The sequence below is a fragment of the Erythranthe guttata genome, chromosome 6 (assembly GCF_056151865.1).
Source record: "Erythranthe guttata isolate IM_541 chromosome 6, IM_541, whole genome shotgun sequence".
Taxonomy (NCBI): domain Eukaryota; kingdom Viridiplantae; phylum Streptophyta; class Magnoliopsida; order Lamiales; family Phrymaceae; genus Erythranthe; species Erythranthe guttata.
In genome coordinates this window covers 14,961,911-14,985,350 of record NC_142538.1, presented here as the reverse complement: position 1 = coordinate 14,985,350, position 23,440 = coordinate 14,961,911, and the positions used below count along the sequence as shown (strand labels likewise).

General features: G+C 41.7%; 2 protein-coding genes and 1 pseudogene across 2 annotated transcripts; 1 reads left to right on the top strand and 2 right to left on the bottom strand.

Moving 5' to 3' along the window:
• Positions 1-4,498: 4,498 nt before the first annotated feature.
• On the bottom strand, positions 4,499-8,606 carry LOC148770243 (uncharacterized; annotated as a pseudogene).
• A 58-nt stretch (positions 8,607-8,664) lies between these two features.
• On the top strand, positions 8,665-11,862 carry LOC105962700 (Pentatricopeptide repeat (PPR) superfamily protein). Its single transcript, XM_012987016.2, has 2 exons — positions 8,665-11,122; positions 11,501-11,862. The coding sequence occupies exon 1, from the start codon at positions 8,927-8,929 to the stop codon at positions 10,961-10,963; it is 2,037 nt and encodes a 678-aa protein (XP_012842470.2). The 5' UTR covers positions 8,665-8,926; the 3' UTR covers positions 10,964-11,122; positions 11,501-11,862.
• A 3,700-nt stretch (positions 11,863-15,562) lies between these two features.
• On the bottom strand, positions 15,563-22,087 carry LOC148770242 (uncharacterized). The gene is made up of 2 exons (XM_088819070.1): positions 21,004-22,087; positions 15,563-15,645 (listed from the first exon to the last, which is right to left on the bottom strand). The coding sequence occupies exons 1-2, from the start codon at positions 22,085-22,087 to the stop codon at positions 15,563-15,565; spliced, it is 1,167 nt and encodes a 388-aa protein (XP_088675196.1).
• Positions 22,088-23,440: the final 1,353 nt, after the last annotated feature.

Sequence of the window (23,440 nt, the reverse complement as noted above, 5' to 3'; positions counted from 1 at the left end):
TACTTCTTTCCTCTTTGCGTGATTCATATCTATCACCCCATGTCCTCCGAATCATCTTCTTCCTTCGGGGAGATTCGTGCCCCGGTAATCCGTCTTGGTCCCCCGTCGGAGCTAAGAAATAGGCCCAAAAAGAGGGCTGTGGTTTCCAAAACCCGAGGTCCGGCGGGTGCTTCTGCTCGCCACTTGAAGGGGAAAGATAAAATCCCCCCTCTCTCGCAACTAAAGGGGAGCGATGATGCGACCTCCCCCTCTGGGGGGAAGGGGGTTATCAGGGTCCCGCGAGTGAGGGAACCGTCTGTCTGCATTTTGACCCACCCCCAGCATTCGATCTTGACCCCTGATGACATTGGCGACCTACTCGTCCGGCAGGGGATTGATGTTTCGTACGACCTGACCCTTCCTTCAACTTTTCCGGATTCTCTTCACCCTCCTCCAGGCTATATGACCTGGCACATAGATCAATTCTTATTGGGTTTGTCGCTGCCCATTCACCCGTATTTTTTGGACGTGGCTCGCAAATATCGCGTGCCCATCAACCAGTTTCTTCATAACTCCATCAAATTTATGTCGACTTTTTTTATTATCTGCGCCGAAGCTTCTATAACGCCCACTGGCGAGCTATTCCACTCTGCCTTCAAAGTGAACCGCTCCCCAACTGGGTTTTTCCACCTTACCGCTCGCCCTAATGTAGGCCTGTTTAATGGTCTGACCAAGAAAGTACACAACTGGCCCAAGCGGTTCCTATGTGTTCGCTCGCCCACTTCGTGGGGCTTCGATTCGTCGTACGTCGAGATAGCCCCTCGCCCTGTAGGGCCGTCTCCCGATTGTCTTGAGATACTTTCCCGCTTATCTGCTCGCGCCCCCCCCCCCCCCCTAATTGTGGGATGTTGAAAAGATAATAGCCTCCCCTCCCTTTTTGCCCGCGCTGGGTTGTGGGATATGTCCTCGCCTGACCCTCGCCCGCTGGGTATTTATTAGGGACAATTTTCATATTTCGTTCTTATCACATTGATTTATTCCCTCGACGCTAAATATTGCTAACCATTGTTGCCTGTTTGCCATGTATTTTTTATCAGACGAGATGATACGAGAAGCTATGAAGGCGGCTCTCGCCAAGCAGCGCGCCCAGTCTTCCCGCACACCTTCTGAGTCCACGAGCCATGCCCCTCCTAATCGCACACCCTCTCCTTCTAAGGCGGCCACCAGTGCAGCGGCAGGGTCAGGCTCTTGCTTGGAGACCCGGCGAGAGACCCCCACTGCTCCTCCCCCATCTGTTGTGTGGCAACCGGTTATCGATCTCGGCAGTGAAAATGCCGACAACCAGGAGGCCCATGATTCGTTTTGCTCGCTGGAGCAGGCGCACTCGGACGCTGGTCGCCATAAGCGAGACGCCAGCGGATAACATACTTCTATGATGTCCAAGCGACATCGTGCAGATGACAAGGGCTTCCTATCGTCCCTCTCGCCTCACCGAAACTTCAACCATTTGAAGCTTGTGGAGGATGCGCAGGCTGCGTATGTCTCACGAGCTGCAATATTCCCGACTGCTCTTCCATTGTTCCCAGGTATGTGCAATTTTTTTTTTTCTTTCTTATGCTCGCAGCTAGTTTGTTCCTATTTACGACCTGTTTCGTATATTATTTTCAGATCAATGTTCTTCTCGCTCATGGCCTTGGCTCGACAGACACAACTCGCCAGGCCGAAGAGCTTGCCTTCATGAAAATGCTAGCTAGCGAGAAAGCCAACGAGGTCACCCGCCTGCAAGACATGGTCCGCGAGTTGACCAATGAGAAAGATGAGATTGCTCACCTAACCAATGAGAAGTATAATGCGATGAAGTCCTCTCTTGAGATCAAGGCTGCTCGCCTTCACGCCGAAAAAGAACAGTTGATCGCTATTTCACGACAGAAACAAGAGGTAGTGGAGGCGGAGTGTATGAGGACTGTCGCACTGGAGCGTGCGAGGAGCTTGTACGATCATTTGTGCTCGATAGATGGGCAAGACTTCCTGCGAGGGTATCGTGAGGGCCTAAGCCGCAAGTATCCTTCGTCCGCGCATTTTGCTAATGCTGCGGCACCAATAGGTATGGGCTACATGGATCGGGGCATCCGCATGTATACGGCCCGCCATAATCTCGATGATCCCTCTGAGGAGATCAGCGCCATTCTTGACTTGTTGGGCGATGAGATCCCCGGCTGGGAGGGAAATCCTACCGAACCCGTGGATCACGCCTGGTGGGCTGGCGTGCTCGAGGGGATGCTCGCAGAGCTGAACAAGTATGCCGCACAAGCCCCCTCCAATGTGGCTCGCCTGGACCCTACCTCTTCTGCCTCTACCCTTCCCGATATTCCTCCTGCATGAGGCCATTATATTTTTCTCTTTACTTTTCGTTTTGCAACAATTTCGAACAATTCGCTTTGTCTGAACAATGTTAATTTCATTTGGCTACTTTTATTATCATTCGAGATATGAGTTTATTTTGTTACATTCCTATTTTTATATTTCAAGTTTTATTATGCCATCATATTTCATCGTTCTCCATCTTCTCTTATCTTGTGTGCTGCGGTCTGTAATAGCGAGCAAGAATATTTCTTCGCGGTCCTTTTACTCGCGTGGAATTCCTGTTAGCACTTTGCACCTTCGAACATATTTCAACTGTCATGTGCTCTTTAGCAAATCTCGCATGATTTCAACTTCTGCTCACAACTTTCACACTGTAAATATTTCTAACTTTTTTCGCGTTCTAGCGGAATTTGCTCGATGCAAATTCTGCCCGCAACTTCGCATTGTAAATAATTCTGTTTTCATTTCGCGTTCTAGCGGAATGTGCTCGATGCAAATTCTGCCCGCAACTTCGTATTGTAAATAATTCTCTTTCATTTCGCGTTCTAGCGGAATGTGCTCGATGCAAATTATGCCCGCAACTTTGTATTGTAAATAATTCTAACTTTCTTTTTGTTCTTTCTAGCTGAATTTGCTCGATGCAAATTCTGCCCGCAACTTTCGTGTTGTAAATAATTCTAACTTTCGTTTCTTGCTCTCTAGCGGAATTTGCTCGACGCAAATTCTGTCCGCAACTTTCGTGTTGTAAATAATTCTAACTTTCGTTTCGTGCTCTCTAGCGGAATTTGCTCGATGCAAATTCTACCCGCAACTTTCGTGTTGTAAATAATTCTAACTTTCGTTTCGTGCTCTCTAGCGGAATTTGCTCGATGCAAATTCTGCCCGCAACTTTCGTGTTGTAAATAATTCTAACTTTCGTTTCGTGCTCTCTAGCGGAATTCGCTCGATGCAAATTTTGCCCGCAACTTTCGTGTTGTAAATAATTCTAACTTTCGTTTCGTGATTTCTAGCGGAATTTGCTCGATGCAAATTCTGCCTGCAACTTTCGTGTTGTAAATATTTCAATCTGTCGTTTAAAGCCTATCGCTCAATTACAATCTTTTGCTCGTATTCTTCGTTTATGTGCACCTAATAGGTATAGAATTCTTGAAGTCAGGCTTTTTCAAAAGAGGCCGCTTCATATTACTGCTTTTACTTAGAAAACATGGTTCATCCCGCATCTATACGGGATAAACAATAAAAAATATGGCCTATTCCTATAATACAAATATTATAATACATCATATCACACAAAGTAATTTTTCAGATGACACACGTTCCATGCGCGAGCTACCCTTACTCCCTCCATATCTTCCAACATGTAAGCTCCCCCTGCGAGAACCGCTACTACCTTGTATGGGCCCTCCCATTTCTCCATTAGCTTTCCCACCGCTTTGAGTGCATCCGCCTGCTTTAAGACCAAGTCCCCCACTTGAAAAACTCTCTGCCTTACTTTCATGTCATAGGCTGCCTTAATTTTAGCTTTGCTGAGCTCCATTCTTCCTCTCGCGCTCTGCTGCTTATCCATTACCAAGTCCAGCTCCTCGCGCAAGCGCATGCTGTTAGCTGTTTCTTGAAAATTCATAATTCTACTCGACGGCATTCCTACTTCTACTGGTATGACAGCTTCCGATCCGTACACCAACGAGAACGGACTTTCTCCGGTCGCCTCTTTTGGCGATGTTCGATATCCCCAGAGTACCGCGTGCAACTCCTCAACCCAATTTCCTTTTGCCCCCTCCAGACGCTTCTTAATTCCCTCTATTAATCACCTCAACTTGCCCGTTCGCCTGCGGATGAGCCACTGCTGCAAATCTCTGCTTGATAGCCAGACCTGCGCACCATCCTTGTATCTTGGCTGAATTAAACTGTGTTCCATTATCTGAAATGAGATCTCTAGGCAACCCATATCGGCAGCAGATATTTTGCCATATGAATTTCATGACCTCTGTATCTGTTATTCTGGCCACTGCTACCGCCTCCACCCACTTGGAGAAGTAGTCTACATCGACTATTAAGAATTTTCTCTGCCCCTTGGCCAGCGGCATGGGGCCCACGATATCTATTCCCCATTGTGCAAAATGGCAAGGGGAAGTTATTATCTTTATATCCTCTCCCGGCGTGTGAATCAGCGAGCCATGCCTCTGGCACTTATCACATCTCTTGACAAATTGTCCCGCGTCTTTTCTCAAGGTGGGCCAAAAATATCCTGCCCTTAATACCCGTGAGACCAACGCTCTACCTCCTGCATGGTCCCCGCAGCATCCTTGGTGAATCTCGCGCAGCACGTAACGGCCTTCCTCCAGAGATAGGCATCTTAGGTGCGGCCTAGTGTATCCTCTTTTGTGACGTACATCCCCGATTAAGCAGAAATTGCTTGCTTGCTGTTCCTAGACCTTCTGCGCGCGGCCACTTGCTAGCACTTTTCCTTGCAGACACGCCCTTATTTCCGTGCGCCAATCTTCCCCGCTTGTCACTGTTGAAACCCGCTCCTCGCCCACGCGACATGGCTCCCCCACTAGCAGCTGTATTTTTCTTGTCTCATATCCTACCGCCATGCTTCCTATTTTTGCCAGAAAATCGGCATGCTGGTTCTCCTCTCGGGGTATTTGAGCTAGCTCGCAGAATTCGAACTCGCTCATCATCGATCGCACTATCTCGCAATAAGCCATCATTCGTTCGTTTTTTTATCTCGAATTCGCCTTTTACTTGTTGTACTACTAGCTGTGAATCCGAAAATATGCTTAACTTTCTGCCCCGGCTGAAGATACCAGCTTCATCCCATGTATAACGGCTTCATACTCCGCTTCATTATTTGAGGCTCTGAAAGGCACCTTGATCGCGTACTCCAATTCCTCGCCCGCCTCTGCTAGCACCACTCATACTCTGCTTCCTGATGTATTCCCCGAACCATCAACGAACACCCTCCATATCCCTTGCTCTTCTGGTCTCGTTGTTTCCTGCAGGAAATCCGCTAGAGCTTGCCCTTTTATGGCGATTCGTGGTTCGTAGCTGATATCGAACTGCCCCATCTCTACTGCCCATTTAACCATTCTTCCCGAAGCTTCCATCCTTCCCATCACTGTCTTCATAGGGTGGTTAGTCCGGACCACTATTGCGTGCGAAAGAAAATACGGTCTTAGCTATCGCGCTGTCGTCACTAGCGCCAGGCCCATCTTTTCTATCTCGGAGTACCTCAGCTCAGCCCCTCGCAAGAGTTTACTCGCATAATATACTGGGCTTTGCACTCCCTCCTCCTCTCGGGCTAAGACCGAGCTGACCGCGAACTCGCCCAGAGCTAGATATACATAAAGCTTTTCCCCTGGCACAGGCTTTGCTAACAGCGAGAGACGGGCTAGAAGGTTTTTGAGCTGCTCGAAAGCCTTCCCTGATTCCTCCGTCCACTAAAATTGAGTCCCCTTTCTTAGTATTTTTGAAGAAAGGGTGGCTAGCCTCTCCCGCTTTAGATATGAATCTACTCAGAGCTGTTATTCTTCCCGCCAGCATTTGAACCTCCTTAATATTACGTGGTGCCTCCATATCCAAAACCGCCTGCACCTTCTCCGGATTCACTTCCACTCCTCTTTCAGTCACCATATAACCCATGAATTTTCCCGTTTTCACCCCGAAAGCACACTTATTGGGGTTAAGTTTCATGCCGTAGCGTCGGAGCGTGCAGAATGTTTCTTTTAAATCCTCCAAATGAGTGCTCGCCTTTTGACTTTTTACCAACATATCTTCCACGTATATCTCCATGTTCCTCCCGAGTTGGTCCCTGAACATCTTGTCTACTAGCCTCTAGTACGTGGCTCCCGCGTTTTTCAGCCCAAAAGGCATTACCATGTAGCAATAGGTCCCGGTGGAGGTGATGAAGCTCACCTTGGGCTGGTCGCCAAGGCACAATGGAATCTGATGATATCCTTGTGAGGCGTCCATCATACTCAGCATCTCACAACCGGCGGTTGAATCTACGAGCTGGTCGATTCGTGGCAGAGGGTAGTAGTCCTTGGGACATGCTTTGTTGAGATCCCTGAAGTCAATGCACATTCGCCACTTACCCTCGCCCTTCTTGACTAAGACTGCATTGGACCCCAAGTAGGAAAACGAATCTCCCGGATCTGTCCCGCTGCTAACAACTTCTGTACTTCTTCCTGTATAATTTTGTCTTTCTCTGCTCCAAAATGTCGACGCTTTTGCTTGACTGGTTTCACATTCTGCTTAATGTTCAGTCTGTGCACCACGAGCTGTTCGTCGATACTCCCGAGATCTGCTGGAGTGAACGCGAACACATCCTGATTCTGCCTCAGAAACTCTGTCAGTTGTCGAGACATGTCAGCGTCTAACCTGCCACCTATGCGGGTGGTGCGAGAGGCATCCTTCTCGCAGAGTTGAATTACCATCAACTCCTCCATCGGCTTTACGTGGGCTTCTTCTTTTGCGGGGTCTATTTCCGGCATTCGGTCCTCCTTTCCCTGGCTGCCCGGGCTGACAGTGCGAATAGTATCTATGTTTCCTATTCTTCTCAATGCATCATTATAACACCTCCTCGAGGTCTCTTGATCCCCTCGGACTTCCCCGATCTGATCCAGGACGGGGAATTTTATCTTCATATGGTAGGTTGAGACTACCGCCTGGAATGAATTCATGGAGGGACGTCCCAATATGATGTTGTAGGTAGAGGGCGCATCCAACACTAAAAACTTTACGGAACGCGTGACTCGTGCCGGCTCCATTCCTAGCGAAATGGGCAGGCATACCTCTCCGACTGACCGAACTGACTCTCCTGAGAACCCGACCAAGTTGGTCTCTACATATTTCAATTCAAAATTCATATTCATCTTCTTGAAGCAGTCGTAGTAGATAACATCGGCGGAACTGCCGGTGTCCACCACAATCCTCGCGATATCAAAATTTGCCACCATGGCAGTAATCACCAGGGCATCAGAGTGCGGCTGTCTGATTCCTTCTTCGTCCTGCAGACAAAAAATAATGGGTGGGACATAGGAAATTCTTTGCACCTCCTCGAGCTGAGCTTCCATCTCGTAGAAGCGTCGGAGGTGTGCACGACTCGCCCGATCTGTTTCCTCTATTTCTCCAAATAACTCCCCAGTCTCTCGCAACTGCCTCAGGTGCGCTCGCCGGGCCCTATTGGAATCTCCCCCTGAGGGTCCTCCAAAAATCATGCTGATGAAGTTGGCAGGAGCCACTTGGTCCTTCCTCTCATTCTTCTCCCTTCCCGGTTCAGGCTTGCGAGGCTCGCTCGCGCGTCGAGCGGGGGCCTGCTGCGGGCGCTGGTTCCCCTCTTTCACAAATTCTGGTAGATTCTTTGCACGTATGAGCCTCTCGATCTCGTCACGAAGGTGTTGGCATTCATTGGTGGTGTGGCCATAATCATTATGAAAATGGCAGAAACTTCCCAGCGTGGGGCTTCTCTTCGGTGCTTCTGCATACGTGCGAGGCCACTTTAACTTTGGGTTATTTTCTATGGCCAACAATATCTCTCCTGGTTGTGCGACTAGCGTTGCGTAGCTGTCAAAACGAGGTCCTATCTTTCTCTCGTTCTGCACCTCCCTTCTCGCGAGTTGAGTTGGTCTCTGCATTCTATCCTCCTTCCTTTCCCTTTTTGCCTCGTGGCCGCCTTTGCCTTCGCCAAATTTATTATGCACTGCCTTCTCGGCGTTCATGTAGCGCTCGGCTTTTTCGAGATGCGAGGTGAAGAAATCGCCAGCCCGTAGCCCTTGAGCGAGAGCGCTGATCAAGACTTCCTCCGAGGTGATTGGTACCTCCAAGGTGGCAGAGATGAAACGCTTGATGAAACTTCGTAAGTATTCTCCCTCCCCTTGTCTGACCGCGAACAGAGTTAGGGTGCTCCTCTTCTGTTTCTTCGAGCTCGCGAAATGATCCATAAAACAGGCGCTTAGCTGGTCGAAACCGTCAATCGTGCTGGCAGGTAGCTGGCTGAACCAAGTTTGTGCGGCTCCCGCCAGCGTAGTCGCGAAGACTCGACACTTCACTCCCTCAGTGAATCGGTGCATATCCGAAGTCTTATTGAAGCGACATAGATGCTCGAAAGGGTCGGTGGTTCCCAAATATTCGTAAGTGACAGGTCGAAATGAGTGCGGCAGGTCGTCATCGAGAACGTCGGCTGAGAAAGGGCTTAATGCACCGAGCGAGTAACTTGTGCGGCCGGGCCCTTCGCCCCCTCGCCCCACCATCTCCCCCATCCTTCTTTTGGGCGACGCTGCCTCGGGCTCTTTTAGCTATTTTTCAGGGGTGCAAAGTGTATTTAACACTTAAATTAATTTATCAGAAAATGTAGCAGCATACGTAGTCGGACAAACTTCCGATTCTTCTTGTTCTGATTTTCTCTCGACTCGGCTCACTCTCACATCCGTCCCTATTCGACGGCGGCGCGTTCACCACCACACTGCCCACCCACTCATGCACCAGTACCACTCCAGCCACAGCGTCGCAACTTCCACCGCCGTCACCGGGCCGCCCCTCTTTCCTTCCAGCAACAACAGCATATTACATTCCTCCCCACATGGCGGCACTGCAGGAGATTAAATCAGCTCTCTTTTCTCAGTGCTCAACTTCTTTCATCCACCTCAAACACATCCACGCGCGCATATTCCGATTCCATCTCAATCAGAACTCCTACCTTCTGAACATGCTCTTGAAATCCGTCTTCCATTTCAACCACCCAGACTACGCCGCATCTGTATTCAACGAAACCCACGAACCCAATATTTTTCTGTACAATACTATGATTTGTGGGTTGGTCTCGAACGATTGTTTCGACAAAGCGATTGATTTCTTCCACTCGATGCGCGGCGAGGGGCTTTTGCCGAACAATTTCACGTTCCCTTTCGTGCTCAAGTCTTGCTCGAGGAATCGGGACTTTGGGCTGGGTGCGAAGGTTCATTCTTTGGTTGTGAAAGTGGGTTCCGACAGTGATGTATTTGTGAAGACAGGGCTGCTGGGGTTCTACGCAAAAGTTGAGAATTTGGTTGATGCACGGAAGATGTTCGACGATATTCCTGAGAAGAATGTGGTTTCTTGGACTGCGATGATGAGTGGCTATATTGGGGTTGGGAAATTCAGGGAGGCGGTTGATTTATTTAAACAGTCTTTGGAAACGGGTTTGGTGCCCGACAGCTATACTTTAGTTCGTGCTTTATCTGCGTGTAGTCATCTAGGCGATTCGAGTGCTGGCGGTTGGATTCATAAGTATGTTGTTGACATAGGAATGGGACGAAACGTGTTTGTGAATACCGCTTTAGTGGATATGTACGTCAAGTGTGGCAATATGGAGGAGGCTCTTTCTATCTTCGACGAGATGCCCGAAAAGGATATTGTTACTTGGGGAGCTATCATACAGGGTTATGCAGCAAACGGTCTTCCGAAAGAGGCTTTAGAAATTTTCAGTCAAATGCAAAAACAGAATCTAAAACCCGATTGCTACGTTACTGTCGGCGTGCTTTCTGCATGCGCGAGGCTAGGAGCTTTGGAACTTGGAGAACAAGCAAGCCGAATGATGGACATGAACGATTTTCTTTCAAACCCCGTTATGGGGACTGCGTTACTCGACATGTACGCTAAATGTGGGAAGATGGCTTTCGCATGGGAAGTTTTCAAAGCGATGAAAAAAAAGGATCTTGTAATATTTAATGCAGTCATGTCGGGATTAGCTATGACCGGTCACGTAAAAGCTGCGTTTAGTTGTTTCGGTTTGGTACAAAAATGTGGGTTGAAGCCTGACGGGAATACGTTTCTTGCTCTTCTTTGTGCGTGTACTCATGCAGGTCTAGTTAACGATGGTCGTAGTTATTTTTATGGTATGAGTAGCTTTTATAATATACCTCATACTATTGAGCATTACGGAAGCATGGTTGACCTTCTTGCTAGAGCTGGTTTGTTAGACGAAGCCCATCGCATAATCTCGACTATGCCGCTGAAGGCTAACGCAGTAGTTTGGGGGGCTTTATTGGGTGGGTGTCGTTTGCATAGAAATACCCATTTGGCGGAACATGTTTTAAAGAAGCTGATCGAGTTAGAACCGTGGAATTCCGGAAATTACGTTCTTTTGTCGAATATTTACTCGGCCAATCAGAAGTGGGATGACTCGGAGAATATTAGGTCAGTTATGAACCTTAAAGGAATTACGAAGGTGCGCGGTTATAGCTGGATTGAGGTTAACGGGATTGTTCACGAGTTTCTTGTGGGAGATACTTCGCATCCAATGAAGGATAAAATATATTTAAAGCTCGCTGAGCTGGCGAAGGAGTTGAGGGAAGTTGGTTACATGCCGACGACGGAGTTTGTGCTGTTTGATATCGAAGAGGAGGAGAAGGAGCATTTCTTGGGGTGTCACAGTGAGAAGATTGCACTTGCGTTTGGGCTTATTACTTTGAAATCGGATGTCGTTATTCGTATAGTTAAGAACCTTAGGGTTTGTGGCGATTGTCATACGGCGATTAAGCTTATATCGAAGATTACGGGTAGGGAAATTATCGTGAGGGATACTAACCGTTTCCATCATTTCATTGATGGAGCTTGCTCGTGTAGAGATTATTGGTGAGGTGGCGTATATTTATATATATAGTTAGGTTAATATTGAAAATTGACCTGTCACGCTACGAGATCAAGAAAACGCAGTCAAAACTGCCGTTTCAGAATCTTCGATATTTTGCGAATTTTTGTGTGGAGGTGATGTATGTTGGGTACGTGCGTTCAGAAGGTATATTCTCTGGGCTCTCGGTTTTAGAAATTTGGAATTTATAGATTCACGTTTTCTTGATTTTGTTACGTACGTGTCTTCGTATTTGGAGTTTCTTACATGATGTTTATATTACATATAATCTTGAATTACTAAAAGTAAAAATGTGCATCTAAAAGCATTATTATCCCGAGTGATCTTTATTACAAACCGAAGAGAATGTCCCGGTGTGATATCACTACCCGCTCTCAGGTTTCATATGTGCTAGGAATTAAGCTCTCGTATCGGGATTCAATAAATTTGATACTCAATTATTTTAATTTGTTAGTTATTTTTTTCCTCGTACCTTGTCAATTTCAGCTGTCGTTGAATTTTTTCTTCGAATATATGTGTTTTCAGGGTAAATTGGATCCGCACCTTTATGAGATTAGGTACAATTACAGAAGAGGCAATGGAGGAATCTTTCGCAACTCCGTGATTTTTGAATCCATTTCATTTGGCTTCGTCAAATTTTGATAGAAACTCGGGAGTGAAGCTTTATATGCTACACTCTACAAGGATAGATATTTACTGTTCATATACATACCAGCAAAAATGTGTGTATTTCTATGTATGAACTAGACAGGTGCACGTGCCATATCAATTTTTCTATGTATATCTTAATTATGTATCATCCATGCTCTATTTATATATTGTATAAAAAGATGATCTATAGCCTCAATGATTGACATGTGTCAAATTGTTTATGTCATTTGCTCCAATTACTTAGTTGGCACTCAATTGATTATGATAATACTCAGTTAATTAGTTTGCACTTGTATTTTGGAATGTTTTAAGTTCTTTCATATATGTGTGTATTATAGTAAAAAATGTGTGTTTTCAAGTAAAATTTCTCAAACAAACATAATCTCAGTTTTATGAATAGTAAAGAAGTTGAAAATGAATTTGGAAATATAAACAAACATGGCCAATAGATCTACTTTCTTCATCAGAAATTTTGAAAACTAGAAAATCCCACTAGAAACATAACCAAACATCCTCTATATTTTTCTAAGTTCTCTCTATATACATATACATAACATATTGAGCTCTTAATGGGTGTTGGGCGTAGCTTCTACTTCACCAATAGTGCAATATTGGTTGAAGACACTACTTGTGGGTGGGCTGTTGTATCCGATAGACGACACGACCATTCATTGCTGCACAAATATAATCAAAGGGGTTCGTGCAATTCGTCTTAAAGAGAGCGAAATCTTTTCGTGCCTCAGCCACCAAACTTTGTGATCAAATCGTTAAGATTGCATCAGTGAATTTCCAACATTTCTACACTCCTTCTATACTCTTATAAATAAGACTTGGTTGAAGACATAAAACACAATTTGTATTCCACAACTTTGGACGTGTGTTTTGAGATTTGTTCTCACACTCTTTCCTCTATTTTTTTCTTCTTATTTATAGATTTAGAATTTGCCAAAAATAATTCTTCCTTTATTGAAGAATTATTAATCCGGTTTCGAGAGCAAACGCAAACTATAGTTCTTGGATTTTATGCAGCAGTCCTGACATTTTGAAAGCTACGACTTCATCGATCGTTGAATTGTCATGAATTTTTTACTGGAGGTTTCAAACACGTATGGCTATAATCCATAGCAAACGGACTGTCGATCCGATTTCCCAAGACGGAGTTATAAATTTCAAAATCTCGCTAAAAATTCCTTGGCAACAACATAATTTGAAGAAGCTCATTTCGTAATCCCGGAGGACGCTGTTCGTGTTTCAGGCGTCATTGCGGAATTTAAGATGGTGTTATGGAATCGTGTCCGATTTACAGTGTAAGTTCTAGATTTAGTTTTATAATTTGGCAATTAATCTAGAATTTATCATGAACGCATGCCAAAAACATTTTAAACTGTAAAAATGAATTTCATACGAATTTATCAATGACGCGCTCTTAGGGATTCAGTTTCCCAACACAGATACGACACCAACCAATCGAGTTCTATTATACCTTTTGCTACATGTTAGAGACAGTTCTACAGGCTGCCATTATTCATACACTTGTACACACCTACAAATAAGAATTAGACCATGGTAGAAGATATATATATATATATATATATATATATATATATATATATATATATATATATATATATATATATATATATATATATATATATATATTTAACAGAATTAGAGATGGAAATCGGACTGATCGGATCGGATTAGCATTTTTTGAAATATACCAATTTTTTCGGAAGTGAGAAAAAATCAATCCAATTATGTATTAAAAAATCAGAAAATTCGTAAATTGGAAAGAAAAAACTTGTTCCAAAATTGGAAAATTTTCAGACCGGAATCGGGGGAATTCGGAAAATTCCAATTTTTGAGTCATCTAAAATACAAAATGTTATATTGATCTTGTTAGTGTAATTTCCTGAAAAATATCGGAGTTTTCTGAATAATTTTTGGAAATTAAAATCGGATCGGATATCGTAATCTCATGTATATCACTTTGTGATATGTGCAGTTGCGTGTAAATTTTCAGCCAAGAACTACATTTTATGCAAAACCTTTAAGTTGCAAAAGTATTGCTCAAATATTATTTTCTTTATTGTAAGGGAATGTAATTGTGACTGTGTTTATGTATTAGTTATGATGACGTCTATACATAGAGGCGGATCCATGGTCATTTCTTGGGGGGCGAGAATTTGGAGAAAAAAAATAAACAAGGGTTTACAGGGGTTCCGGGGAGTTCCCCGAATTTTTTTGGGTTTTTTTTTTAAACAAGCAACAATAATTAAGTAATTTTTGTAAATAATATGATAATTATATAATTATTTAAACTTCCTTAACTTAAAAATCATGTATTATAATGTGATAAATGTCGTTCAAGCTTTAATAATACAGTTTCAACTTCAAACGTGATTTTGATCATTTTTAATTCCAAATTTTGGAAAACCCGAAAACTCGAATATGTAGTATTCTAAGTTAGTTTTCTAATCCAACTTGAATCACCAAAATTGGATGTCGGACGAGAAAGATATACATGAATCAATGGATACTGCCCACAACTTTGATGTCTTGAGGTCTCTAAAATTCAAAATGTGATCATTCATGCATAACTTTGTCACACGGTATCCAATCTAGCGGATTTAAGTTGGATTAGAATTAACCCAAAGGACTACATTTTTCGTTTTTCGAATTTTGCCAAAATCAAAATAGAAATATGTCAAAATCAGGTACGAATTCAAAACGACATTAGTAAAATTGAAACGACATTTAACATTTCAGTTTATTTTTTAAGGGAGGCAAATACACTGCATGCAATGTAGAAATATATAAGTAAAAACCATGGATGTAAAGTTAGTCGAAAGTCGAAACCCTCAACTTGGCTCTCACTTATTTTTTGCAGACGATGCTTATATGTTTTTCAAAGCTTCGTTGGAGGAATGTCATAATCCTAGTTTTGTTTGGAGAAGTATTTGGAACTCGTTGCCTTCATTGAAGCAAGGTTGTGCTTGGAGAGTAGGTGATGCGTCGAAGATTAAGGTTTGGTCTAATGAGTGGTTATCCTCTTCTGACGGATATCATTTAACCACTGAAATTGTTGAGGGTTTTGAGGTCATTGTGTTATAATTGCAGACAATCGCACTTACGACGAGGATACGTTGAGATGCTTCCATAAAGAAGTGTGAAACTAAGTACACCATGTCTCTCGGATACTATCTACCGGAAAGCCTCTAAATCCGGTTCTTATGAAGTGAAGTCTCTGCCTACCATTTTATTCTAGGATGGATGGCATTCAATCCTTTGCTTTACACATAGAAGTAATATGATCAAGAGACATGATATTCTTGATAGCATATGTCCCTTATGCAATAGCCATGAAGAATCAAAAGATCATTCTTTTCTGAAATGTCATTTTGATAAGAGATGTTGGCAAGAGAGCAACTTGGAGATTGATTTTCAATGGTTTGGAAGACTCTGCTGAGAGGCTACTACGGATTATGGAAAGAAAGGAACATGTTCGTTTGGAACGGCAAGTATATGACTTTCTTGTCGGGAGGAATGGTTGATGTAACTAAATTTCAATATTTCTTTATTGAATCGGATTGTGTTCTTGTTGTTTCGGCTGTAAATTCAAATTCTTCGAATAATAGGTCTCCGTTTGGAAGCCTAGCACAAGATGGTGCTGCTCTTCTTGCTCAATTGCATTCCAGTGTTAAGTGGGTTAGGCGTATAGCTAACTTTGCTGCTCATATTTTTAGCAAGAAACTCTTTGTTCTTTATGGGTTCTTGTTCTTCTAATTATGTTCCTACTGTTTTTAATGATGTTGTAAACTCTGAAATTTTTTAATATACATTTTCTTTTGCTTTAAAAAAATTATAATTAAAAACCAATAAATATTAGGCAAAAAAATAAATAAATAAAATCTGCAAGGGCGGTGGCCCCTGAAGCTACTGCATGGTTACGTCCTTGTCTATACATTTGTGATAATCTCGATCCATGATTCTCGTGAATATTTGAAAAATCTCGACGACTGACAATTGTTAATAACGAGATAACTACGTAATCTTTGTAACGCTTCATTTTTTTGTGGCAAAATTAATTACTATATTGTATCCATAGATTTTCTATAACATAAAATGACATTACAATTATAGAATCAATAAAAAAATATGTTGATTACATTTCCATGGTATTTATATATATATTTTCTAGGCGACAAACCATTATTGTTAATATAAAATATTGATATACGCAAATGATAGGGGTGAGATGCCAAAGACGGCCATTAAGCAAGGCCCACAACAAAGTCCAGATATAATAAGCCTAAAGCACGTGATGCGACAACCCACTCCCCGACCCATGAGCCTTCCCCACGTGGAATAGATGGCGATTGTCAGACCTGACGCCATTTATGGATGTGACGACGGAATGTTTCCAATGTATAAATAGCAACCTTGAGACTTGAGGAAAAAGTATTATAATTTACTACATTATTTGTCCTACTTGATATATTTTTTTCTCTCGGGAAATTTCCAAACAAACCATTCCAACGAAATCTTTCAATTTCTTATTTTACTATGTTCAACTCTATGTATTCCTCTATCCGTAGAGTACATTGAATATACAGAAATAGCTTAAAAACCTCAACTGACTTGATCATCAGGGCGCTCAGTTTATATTATTCTCCTTAAGCCCTGTCATGTTGGTTTACTAGTATCTATATTACTCCACCTTTAATGGATGATGGTTGATTGATTTGATTATACGGTTGTCCGTGGCTCTCTAGATCATTCCATAAAAATTCTAGGTAGTTACTTTAACTACAGGAGATGCTCCAAGGAGTTTCTTTAAATTTCTCTAACTTTGTAATAACTTCATACATATTTCTAGAAGATTCATATTTACAAGTAGTACCTTGGAGCCTAGAGGTTTTTTTTTCTTTTTAGCTGCAACGGACATTTTTTCCACTTAAATACTAAACATACAAAAAAATAATTTTAATACTGCTATTATTGGAATTATAATGCAATAATGGAAACAAAATGTTATTATAACTCAAAAACAAATAGTATATTAAATTTTCATTATTATATCAATATTCGATGAAGAGACTCGTTTATGTTCAAACTTTTGGTAAAATTGTAGGTGTATTAGAGAATTTCAATGGTTTAGGAGTAAATTATCGTGGGAGCTATGATGGAATTTAGATTTTTTTTCTATGCTAGATCCAATTATCTTCGACTCTCGAATTCAACATAGATCCTTTAAGACGAAATGTGGAATTAAGAGTATTAGGAAGATGATAAAGGCCTTCTTTGATCTGACTGAGCCTTTTGTTGAGTGTATAGTTTACACTCAATGTATACTTTCTTACGAGGATTTTTGTATAATTTTATTGATTTAATGATACTTAATGAGTGGTTTATTGTATTTTAGGTACAACTTGACGATTTGGAAGTTCCAAGGACGAAACGAGCCAAAAAAGGTCAAAAACGGGCAAAAACGGAAGAAAACAAAATATGCTGAAAATTGGCTGAAAAATGCCCGCGCGGCCGTGCCAACTGCAGAAGTTGGGCATAAGGTTTCGGCGATTCTCGCGTGCGGCCGTGTGAGATTTTGACTGATTTTCGCGCGGCCGCGCCAAAACACGCTGGAGACAATTTTGGACTTTTAATCACACAAGGAAACCTAGAATCATCTACCAAGTTAGGACATCTATTTAAGGGCAAACCAAGCACGAATTAAAGAACTTTTTACACAATCTTGGAGCGAGAGAACGAAGAATCGAAGACAGAGAATTGACAAATCTTCATCACAATTCTTCTTTTATCTATCTTTTCTTTTTATATTTTTATGATGTTTTTCATAGAGAACATGAGTAACTAAGTTTTTAATTTAGGATTTTGTTGGAACCCTATGTGGGGATGGTGAACCCGTTTTCTTGAGATTATGCAATTATGATTTTATGATTATTTCTTATACTTGTTATGATTGTTAGTGCATGAACTTGATCAATTTATGTGTTTTATCTGTGATTATTGGGATTGACTCGACAAAGCTATTTTGATAATTAGACAGTAAATATAAGAGCCTTCGAGTAGTTTTCAACGGATGAGTGTGTCAATTGCATGTGGTGTTCGTTTCTATAGCCATATATATTGGGTAGTTAAGATGGAGAATTTAATTATATAAATCTCTTGGAGTTGAGTGATAGATTAATAATCATATGCAAAGAACGAAGTAAGTGAAGATTCAAAAAGATGACATAAAAGCAAAAATCAGAAACCCTAGAAAATCAGTTTAACTTAAAAAATGATCATGAGAGCGAGTGATGGAGACATTTTAATTCTCATTTGTTGAGAAGGGTAGAAAAGTCCTCGCGGGTGAAGCAATTTACTCAAAGAGTCAAAGAATAAAAATCCATAAGCCACCTTTGAGCAATAATATGGCAATCCAAATGTGACCCCAAGTCAAGATAAAAAATGGAAGAATATTCAAGTTTATACAACCCTTTGATGAAATTCATGGAACATATTCATTGATGAAGAGTTAGGCAAATATTATTCTTATCTCCTACGTTTTACCAAAGAGCCTAACATCACAAGTTATAAAGACCCTTTGATTCCAAAAGCTTGTGATTTTACACTAGTCAAGGAGGGTTTGTATCGAGCTATAAAGTTGAGTGATGAGTAAGTATAAACATTTTCCGAGTTTAATCATGATACTAATTGATGAGGATGATGATAACTTTCTAGGTTCTTGCTTGACGATGAGCACATGAATAGTGGAGAATATGGAGAATCTCGAACGCTTGTATTGATTTGAAGGGAGTGGTAATGAGAATGGGTTTAGAGAACCCTAGATGGTCAACATATTTGCCTTTTGTGTATTTTGTTTGTTTTTTCTTGTTTCCATGTATTGTCCATTGCTCGAGGACGAGCAACGATTTTTTTTTGTCCAAAAGATTTTATTATTCCATTTAAGATAGGCATGAGGGGGTCTCGTTAAAACCTTGTGGGCCTAACACAAGGAAAAAGAGTACCCCTACAGTGGAAATAAAAAAATCAGCGTCTAAGTCTAGACTAGGGGTGTAAACGAGCCGAGCCGACTCGTGAGCTCGAAGAGCCGACTCGTAAAAAGCTCGAACTCGGACTCGAGATTTTCGAGCTCGAGCTCGAGCTCGCGAGCTCGAGCTTTCTGACGAGCCGAACTCGAGCCGGTTTTCAGTTGTTCATGAGCTCGCGAGCCGGCTCGCGAGCCGGATTTATTATTACTTTTTTTATTTTTTATATGTTATTTTTATTTAAATAATGTATAATAATGTAAAATATTATAGAAATAAATACAAATATTAAAAATATATATAATTACAATTTAGTTTTTATTTTTTATTTTTTTAAATAATTTTTAATAATAAAATAATAATTAAAAAAATATTTAAAAAAAAAAAAAAAAAAAAAGACAATGGGCTCGAGCTCGAGCTCGAGCTCGAGCTCGACAAAATTAACACGAGCTCGAGCTCGAGCCAATAAAAGAGGAGCTCGACGAGCTCGAGCTCGAGCTCGAGCTCGAGCTCGACAAAATAACTCGAGCTCGAGCTCGAGCCAGCCAAAAGAGGCGAGCTCGGCTCGTTTACAGCCCTAGTCTAGACTATTACAAATAGGGGTGATGACAAATAGGCCCATGACAAGGACACTTAATTAAAAGAGGGATATCCAACTTTTTTGTCTTTCAAAAAAATCCAGCACATTCAAACTTATTTGCAAATAAGGAAAATCCTTTTATATATACCAAAATTACCCCCAATTCATTGAAACTCAATTTAACTCCAATTTCATGATTTACACCCCAATTTAGCCCAATTTCATAAATTAACCAATTTTAACCCTAATTTCAATTTTGACCCCAATTTTGACCCGCCACCACCGGAGATCGCCGGTCGCCGCCGTTGACTGGCGTTGACTTTTTTTTTTTTGAATTTTTTTTTTCCTGAAATTTTTTTCCGGCCGGTCAACTGCCGTTGACCGCCGGGTCTCCGGCGTTGACTTTTTTTTTTTTTTTTATAATTTTTTTTTCTTAAAAAAAATATTTTAATTAATATTACTGTCTTGGCTGCTAAATTACTGTCTCCGGCAGTTATTTAACTGTCGGAGACAGTAATTTAACTGTTAATTGACTCTTTTGTTTTTTTTTTTCTTCAAAAATATTTTAATTAATATTACTGTATTCGTTGCTAAATTACTGTCTCCAGCAGTTATTTAACTGTCGGAGACAGTAATTTAACTGTTAATTGACTTTTTTATTCTTAAAAAAAATATTTTTAATTAATATTACTGTATTCGTTGCTAAATTACTTTCTCCGGCAGTTATTTAACTGTCGGAGACAGTAATTTAACTGTTAATTGACCTTTTTTTTTTATAATTATTTTCCTTCAAAAAAATTATTTTAATTAATATTACTGCCTTGGTTGTTAAATTACTGTCTCCAACAGTAATTTAACTGTCTTAGACAATTATATTAGTAATATTACTGTTCGGAAAAATAATATTCATAATATTACTGTCCCAAACAGTAATATTACTGTCTGAGACAGTAGTTTAGTAGCCAAGACAGTAATATTAATTAAAATATTTTTTTTCTAAGAAAAACAATTCAAAACAAAAAAAAAAAAAAGTCAACGCCGGAGACCGGCGGTCAACGGTGGTTTACCGGCCGGAAAAAATTTTCAGGAAAAAAAAAGTTTCAAAAAAAAAAAGTCAACGCCGGAGACCGGCGGTCTCCGGCGGTCAACGCCGGAATCTGGCCGGAAAAAAAACATTTCAGAAAAAAAATTATTTTCTGAAAAAAAAAAGTTTTGGGGGTTAATGTGATATATTTGTTTAAATTCGGGGTCAATGTGTAAAATTAAGGAAGTTAGAGTATAATGGGTGGAATTGATAAGAATTATATTATTGAGGGTATTTTAGACTAAAGACATGGGGATGGGCTTAATTGAGAGACTGTTTTTTTTGTGGACCAAAATGTATTTAAGTCCCATGTGATGGACCTTTTTGCCATTTGCCCTTACAAATATGACCCAAAATGGGTATAAATTGCTAATATTAAAGTATGTAATGCGGCTATTCTTTTCCACCCCCAAATTTCTTGTACTCCGCCGAAAAGCCCCACATGTGGGGGTCAATTTGTAATTTTTGAAATTCCGCCTCCCTAGCCAACATCTTTCTGCATAATTCAGAATCACCCCTATGCTTATTCCATCTTCCGATTCGCTACAACCAATGACACTCTCTTCCAATATCCGAAAATTCCACCCCCAACACAGCGTGCTCCTACCTCTCCTCCTTAGATGTAGTTCCGTGTGTCTATTTTTGCGAAAATTCGCAATACCGAGCTTATAATTACTAATGTATGCAGCCTTCACTTCTTGAGGCATACTGTTCCCGCAGAAAAACTCTTGATAAGATTTATGCGTATATGCCCAATTGGCTAAACGGTCTGCCACCGTATTCTCGTGGCGAAACACATGTGTGATCTTATGGTATGGTCGAAACTCTTGCATGCAAATCCGATATACGTACTCCAAATCCCACGCTACTCCCAATTTCTTGATCGCGTTGAGTGTTGAAACAGTGTCCGTCTCAACTACAACCACTCCAATCCCTAACGAATGACACAGGCAAAGACCCACGGCCACCGCAAAAATTTCAGCAAAATTATTCGTACCTCTCCCAAAGAAAGCCGAAAAGCTTGCAATAATACCACCTTCTGAATTGCGAATGATGCCCCCGCCCGTAAACATCTCATCTTTCGCGGACCCATCTGTATTAAGTTTGTATGTTCCAACAGAAAGAGGCTCCCATTTATGCCATACTCCACGCCTAACCATTAGTTGTGGCCCGGAAATACCAACTGCCGCCAGCTGCAGGAGTTGTGACTTCGTGGACATTTGGCGCGGTCTGTGTACGATACCCAAGTATTTTACATTATGGAGCAAACGTTGGCATATGTCCGTCGATGTCATCACCCCTCCGCCGTAAACCATCTTGCATCTTGCGATCCATATTTCTCGGAGGATATGGCAGACTATTAATGCTTGAACCATGACGTAAGTCGAATTAGTCTTCGGTTTCGGCGTCCATATGCGTAACGTGTTTTTCACTGACTCAAACGCCCACGGAATTCTGAATATTAAACCAAATTGCCACCATACTAAATGTGCAACTTCCGATTTAAAAAAGAGATGTCTGATGTCTTCTTGGTGGGGGTTTTGACAGCATACACATCTTGACACTATCGGAATTCCCCGATTTACTATATGGAGGTCAACTGGGATAGCGTGATGCAGAATTTTCCACATAAAGCCACTAGTTTTGGGTGTAATGTAGTTGAGCCATATCGGAACAGACCAGGCTTGCCTCCGACCACTTTTTCGCCGAAAATTATAATACTCTTTGGACGAGAAAATTCCCATTTGTGTTACTGTAAATATGAGTCTGTCCGGTTGTTACTCATCCAACTTACGACGGCCAATTTTCTCATGCCAATCTGTGTGAATGAGCAGTAAATAATCCGCTATTTGAGAGAGTGCTTCGGCCACTGTAAGCTGACGGTCGCACGAGAGAGGCCCGATTAGCGCCTCGCCAATCCAGTTTTCCGTCCAAAAACTTATACCTCCTCGCCCTACGAGCCATCCAGTGCACTCCTTCATACTATCTGGATGCTTGTGTATGGCAATCCAAAGAGGGGATGTCGTTTGCCGATTAATATTATTCCGTTTATCGCAATTGGCTTTCGCAAATCAGGCCCATGGAGTCTGCCCTTGGTTGACCAACCACCATAGCTTCCCATGCATGCAGTCCATTACATCTTTTAATAGCCGAATGCCCAATTCGCCTTCGTCAATCGGAGTACAAATGGTCTCCCATCGAACCCAGTGTGTTCGCGCATCATTACCCGAGCTCCAGAGAAACATAGCCATGATTTGTTCTATATGATTTAAAATCGAAACACGGACTTTCGTGCATGTCACCATATAAACCGGAATGCTTGCAAGAACCGATTTTATAAACGTGAGTTTTCCGGCAAAAGACAAAAAAATCCCCTTCCACCCCGTAAGCTTTCCCCGAACCTATTGCACCATGTTTTCATAATATTCAGCTTTCGATCGGCCAAAAAAGATAGGAACTCCAAGATATCTAAACGGGAACTCTTTCCGCCGAAAACCCGTAATTCGCTCAAAGGAATGAGCAACACCCTAGCACCATTTACCCACATAATAATGACTCTTACCCGCGTTGACTCGTAGCCCGGAAGATATTTCGTATGAGTGAATAGTGTCCATAAGGTTCTTTAAATATTTTCTCCCACCATTAGTGAACACTAGGATGTCATCCGCACACAGCAGATGAGATATAGAAATCTTGTCCCTCCCCACTTTGTAAGGTCGAATGTGCTTTGCTGCAATATTTTTGGTAATATTCTGCGTCAATATTTGTTGAGCCAAAATAAAGAGGAGCGGGGATAGCGGATCACCTTGCCGAACCCCACGAGAGGATTTGAAATTCCCCACTATTTCGCCGTTTATACTGAACGAGTACCATATATTCGAAATATTGCCATAGATGAGATCGCAAGCGGCATGAGAGAAGCCGAACACTCGCATTGCGTGAAGAAGGAAACGCCATTCTAACCGATCGTATGCTTTCGCCATGTCGAGCTTGAAAACCACGTTACCCCCTTTACTTTTCCTATTGATATTTCGAACCAATTCTTGCGCCATGACAATATGAGCCGCCATCTGTTTCCCTTGCACGAAACCCGCATG

Bases quoted from the DNA above. Each gene is read 5' to 3' on its own strand.
- LOC105962700 (XM_012987016.2), top strand. From the start codon at position 8,927: ATGGCGGCACTGCAGGAGATTAAATCAGCTCTCTTTTCTCAGTGCTCA.
- LOC148770242 (XM_088819070.1), bottom strand. From the start codon at position 22,087: ATGGGAATTTTCTCGTCCAAAGAGTATTATAATTTTCGGCGAAAAAGT. The intron at 15,646-21,003 runs GTATTGCGAATT...AACAATTGTCAG, and splicing joins CATTAGTAATTATAAGCTCG to TCGTCGAGATTTTTCAAATA.